This window comes from Montipora capricornis, chromosome 5 (genome assembly GCF_036669925.1).
Source record: "Montipora capricornis isolate CH-2021 chromosome 5, ASM3666992v2, whole genome shotgun sequence".
NCBI classification, from domain to species: Eukaryota; Metazoa; Cnidaria; class Anthozoa; order Scleractinia; family Acroporidae; genus Montipora; species Montipora capricornis.
Genome location: NC_090887.1, coordinates 10,701,851 through 10,706,850, shown reverse-complemented (window position 1 = coordinate 10,706,850; position 5,000 = coordinate 10,701,851). Strand labels below are relative to the sequence as shown.

The following is a 5,000-nucleotide window of genomic DNA, read 5'->3' as shown; positions in this document are numbered from 1 at the left end:
AACCCTCGATTCAAACCATCTTTCTTGCAATGTAAACTTACAATTATTGAATTACAACATTCAATTTTGCAGTTAAAACATTTAAACGATCTCTTTGAACATACAGTTCAGCAATTCGTGTGAAGAAATACTCAATTTTGCAATTTAAATAATCGCTTTATGTAATTTCAAGCCAAAGAGAAACGTTGGCGCTGGAAGATGGCCTTCAATGCTGACACATCTGTGAAATGGCTTTTTAACTTTGCCCTCTTGCCTCAACAGACTTTTCGAAGCAAAACCAGAGTTAAAGAAGAAGTTTCCAGGAAAAGTAGACATTGAGCAACTCAAAACAACGAGGACCCTATTCGGCCATAATAAGATACTCATGACATGCATTGAAAACGCTGTAGCTTCCGCTGATGATAACGAGAGTTTTGTAACTTACCTTGTGGAACTCGGGAGAAGACACCAAGTCCGTCCACTGAAAGCGGAGCATTTGGAGGTAAGTCCATTGTTTGTTGTAATTTTTAAAAGGAGATTGAACAATGAAGACGAAGACAACTCAAATTAGATTTAACAACGAGTACTGCACATACAGCATGCATTTGAGCATATTTCTTTCCCGTCCTGTGTACAACAACAACAACAACACGAAATTACCACGGATAATTAACAATTATCCCATGAGGCGAAGCCGAATTGGTTATTGACCCGTGGCTGTTGAGGGCGAAGGGTCTAATTGTTTTAGTATCACCCAACTAGTCGGACAGAAAAGGCAATAATAAAGTTAGCAAATGCAAGTTAAAAAAATATTTATTTGAGAATAAAACGAAAGAAAGCGTCACGGTTTTCGCTGATATAGTCCTCTAGTAGCGTAGCCAATCAAAATGCAGGATTTGCAATAGTCCACTAGTTGGGCGATACTAACTAGTAGTGTTAGTATCACCCAACTACGCATAGTATCACGCTACTAGACCCTTCGCCCTCAAGAGCCCATTCGGCTTCGCCTCATGAGCTATTGACCCGTAGCACGCAATGGCTACGGGTCTAATTGTTAAATAACAGGGACTCTTTCAGGCCCCGTCCACACGTAAGCAGATATTTTCGAAAGCGGAGATTTTTTCTCCGCATATGAAAATATCTGCGTCCACACGTATCGTTTTCGAATCTGTCCACACGAATTCGATTCGAAAGTGCTGACCTCCACCAAAAGAGCATACGAGCGCATGCGCTTGCTATGGTGTCATCGTCTTCGAAAACGGTAACCCGTCCACACGAATCCGATAACCCTCGATTTTTTAAAATGTGTACTCTGGAGGGCGTTTTCAAAAATCTTCGTTCAATTGTTTAGAGTATTCAAAACGTTACCTCTAACGACATATATTATTTTCTTTAGGCATTACACGTGGCTTTTATAGAGACACTGAAAGAACTTTTTCAGTCGAATTGGCCTACGCAAGCGTTTGAAGCATGGAGTGCTTTGGTTACATTTATGTTCGAGGCAATGAAGACTGGTTTACGTGACACTTAACACCCACACAAATTAGTGGCGACCTTTTCATTTCACAAATGAATATTTTGTATGTGCCGGGATAGAATGTCCTCGACAAAACGATTAAACACTCAGATGAACCCGGAGAGTTATGAAATTGGTCTCACGTGACCGAGGCTTCAGAGGGCGCATCGTTCTGACAACCTGTAGTGCGCACACCTAAGAAGGTAAACTTAGGTCCCAGTGTTCATAGGAGCACAAATTCAAAATGTCGGACCTTGATACAACAGAAGCCCCCGATTTCAGAGTAGATAGGTGAAAACGTAACGAAAATATTAATGCTATTGTAAAACTGAAAGCTAAGAAAGGAAGCCTTAAAGGTGATTCCTTAAAAATTTAAGCTGACATTAGATTTTCTCGTCGATTTCCCATTTTTTTCCGTTGGCATGGTATCTCAAAATATGCAATAAAAATTGAAGGTCATAAGGCTCATTAAGATAAGGCACTTAAGTAACTCCAAACTGCTGTTATCAAGGATATGTTTATTCCAATTAAAGTTACGTTTCACAGAGACAGGGACCATACCTTTGACGTAATTCTTTAGAAACGAATAGGTGCATTGCATTGACTGAATGAAAAATTTAGTACTTATTTTCTCGTACATGAAGCGGAAGAGAACAGACTGTATGAAATGACTTTGTCGTAGCTGTTTATAGCAAAATACGGGAATGTGTGAATTTTTAGGTCCAATATTTGTACAGGTTTGGTGTATATTTGCACTCTATATTTCCTCCTTGTTTTTTTGGGGTGCAAGGTATTTTCTTGCCTAAAACTGTAATAGATATACTATGTAAGATGTAATAAATTACTCAATTACTGGAGTGTCAGAATCTAATGCAAATGAGCGAACACAATAGATTTTTGTCATTAGCATTAGATTCGGCACATGTAAAATGCGACGTTTAAAATGAGCCTTAGCTCCAATGGCAACGTCCAAAACAGTATATTCGCAGCACAAAAAAATGTACAAGTTAAAACACTGGTAAAAATTAACAATCTCATTCATCGGTTGAATGACAATTACCGTGGTCCCAGAGGTTTTGAGCCGCGAAACGGTGACGAAGACAAGGACCCTGAATGTTTCATATCAGTGGGAAAGCCCAAGCCAGTCCACTTTGTGAAGAATATCAAACGTTCAACGAAGCTACTTATTGGCAAATTCAGCTGGAGGTGTTACTCCTTTTGGCAAGGAATGGCGAACGCGACCGAATCTCCGACGTACTCGGATTACAAAGTCGACTGTTTACACGACCATGTCGAACATGAAATAGCTGTCATTATTAACTGTGCTTTGAACGTTCCAGTGATGCTCACAGCCATCATTGCCAACGCGTTCGTTTTGATCGCCATTTTGAGAACGCCGAATCTTCATTCACCGTTCATGGTTTTTCTTTGCAGTCTGGCCCTCTCGGATCTTTTCGTTGGGCTCGTAGTACAACCTGCCTTCATCGCTCACTTGTTTAGCTGCACTTCTCTTACACTGCAAGTGTACAGCATCTTGTCTCTGTCGGCTGGTGGAGTGTCGTTGGCAACGATCACAGCGATAAGCGTCGATCGTTTCCTTGCTCTTCACTATCACCTGCGGTACCCTGAAATTATGACCATACAACGCGCTGTCTGTGTGTCAACAAGCATTTGGTCGCTGTGCTTGCTTTTATCGTGTCTCAATCTCTGGAGCTACGAAAATCATCTTTTTGCAGTTGGATTCGGCATCGCCTTTTGCATCTTACTTTCATCCTTTTCGTACATAAAAATCTATCGGATCGCGCGAAGACACCAGTGTCACATACACGCGCAGCAGCAAGCGACAGATCATGTTAGAACTGAACAAAATCGATACATAACACAAACAGCGAGAACCGCTCTGAACACTTTTATATACTTCATTTTTATGCTTCTTTTTTATTTGCCTGTGTCGATGTCAGCTTTAACGCGAGCTATTTTCCCTAACATTTGGAATGTGACATGGTCGTTTTCAGACAGCGTAGCATTCATGATTTCGGCCATTAACCCCTTTCTCTACTGCTGGCGTGTCCACGAAATACACACAGCGGTGATAAAATTTCTACGAAGTATTTTATTTAAACAAACAGATGCAAACTGATATTTTTTTCTTTTCAAGTTTTATCTAAGTTCCGGTTTGATTACATTTTCTGTCCACGACTGCCATTCTAGTCAGTAGACCTTTTTGAAGATACGGCGGCCATTTTGATTTCTATTGTTTCAAATAGCTATTATGGATGCCCAGGGCGCAAATACATATTAATTTGCCTCCTGAGCATCCCATAACGTCTTTCGAAACAATAGAAATCAAAATGGCCGCCGTATCTGTAAAAAGGTCTATTATTTAAAGGAGCAGTGTCACCGGTGGCGCATGCGTCACAGCATGCCACAATTTTTAAAAAAGTTTGCCAACTTTTTCAAAGGAGTGTGTGCGTGTGAATATCTTAACACAATCAAAGCCATCCGTGGTCACTTTAGTGAACCAAATATCCTGTGCCGTTCAGAAACAAATTAACTATATATTCGTTGTCGTTCTTTGCTCCTTTTTCTCGTTGATTTTGTTGTTTGGAAGGGGTTTTGATTGTATGTTACCATGGCGAGTCGTGGCGGCCATCGAGCTGGAACCGGACAAATAGTGATTCATTCTCCGCAAGAAAGCAAAAGAAGAGCAGTCAAAATACCGATGCAGCATCTACAATGAAGAGAAACTTTTCAAGACGTGACGTATGGTGTAATCGAAGTGCGAGCTGGTTCACTATTACCAAGGATCGAAGTCCATCTTCGTATTTCATTTCTAGCGAGTCGCTTAAATGTCAAAGATCACAACATCGTCGTTAGTTGATAACACGTTTACTATCTCCGCACTAAAATGTCCTATTTGAATATTTTGAAGAAAAAGCTGCATTTAGATGAGAGGGTCTGGATGCACTGGTTGTGTTTATTTGTTGCACGAATTATAAAACCGCAAGCGGCGAGTAAAATATCGTCTTTCGACTTCAAAGTCGTCTCTTGGAAATAAATGCACTCTCTTTCAGCTTTGGAATGGCATGTTAATCTTGATAATATGTCTGGTTTATCGCAGAGAAAAAAATATTTATTTGCGACAGTGTTCCCGGTCACACTTCACTTAATTCAACTGTCACGCAGAAAACAAACATGGCATCATATTTGTGTTCGATTTTATTTCTTGGACTCCAGATCATCGATAATTGATAAATACGCATTTTACTTCTATTCTAAAGCCGTATTTAGTCTAGACTTAAACAGAAAAAGCAAAAAAATTAACGTCTGTTAAAATGTGTGTGTGAAAATACTACGCATGCCATCCCATGACACTGCCCCTTTAAGTCGTGTATAGATCGTTTTCATAAATGGCGGCTAAGTAATTATTCTTTTGTCTTTATGCTAATCATCCTCACTAGCCTCGTTAGCACGAACAAAATTCAAAATAAATTTTGCTCTGAAG

The 5,000-nt window shown here is 39.9% G+C and overlaps 2 protein-coding genes across 2 annotated transcripts in view; both read left to right on the top strand.

The window, feature by feature from the left end:
- Positions 1–2,352, top strand: part of LOC138049432 (neuroglobin-like) — a 7,254-nt gene extending 4,902 nt beyond the window's left edge. The window contains exons 2-3 of the mRNA XM_068895700.1: positions 262–481; positions 1,376–2,352. Coding sequence (XP_068751801.1) covers positions 262–481; positions 1,376–1,510 — 355 coding nt within the window. The 3' untranslated portion in view covers positions 1,511–2,352. The remainder of the gene's footprint in view (positions 1–261; positions 482–1,375) is intronic.
- Positions 2,353–2,424: 72 nt separating this feature from the next.
- Positions 2,425–5,000, top strand: part of LOC138049429 (melanocyte-stimulating hormone receptor-like) — a 2,816-nt gene continuing 240 nt past the window's right edge. The window contains exon 1 of the mRNA XM_068895697.1: positions 2,425–5,000. This exon is cut by the window's right edge and continues 240 nt beyond it. Within this exon, the coding sequence (XP_068751798.1) occupies positions 2,439–3,635 (1,197 nt within the window). The 5' untranslated portion in view covers positions 2,425–2,438 and the 3' untranslated portion in view covers positions 3,636–5,000.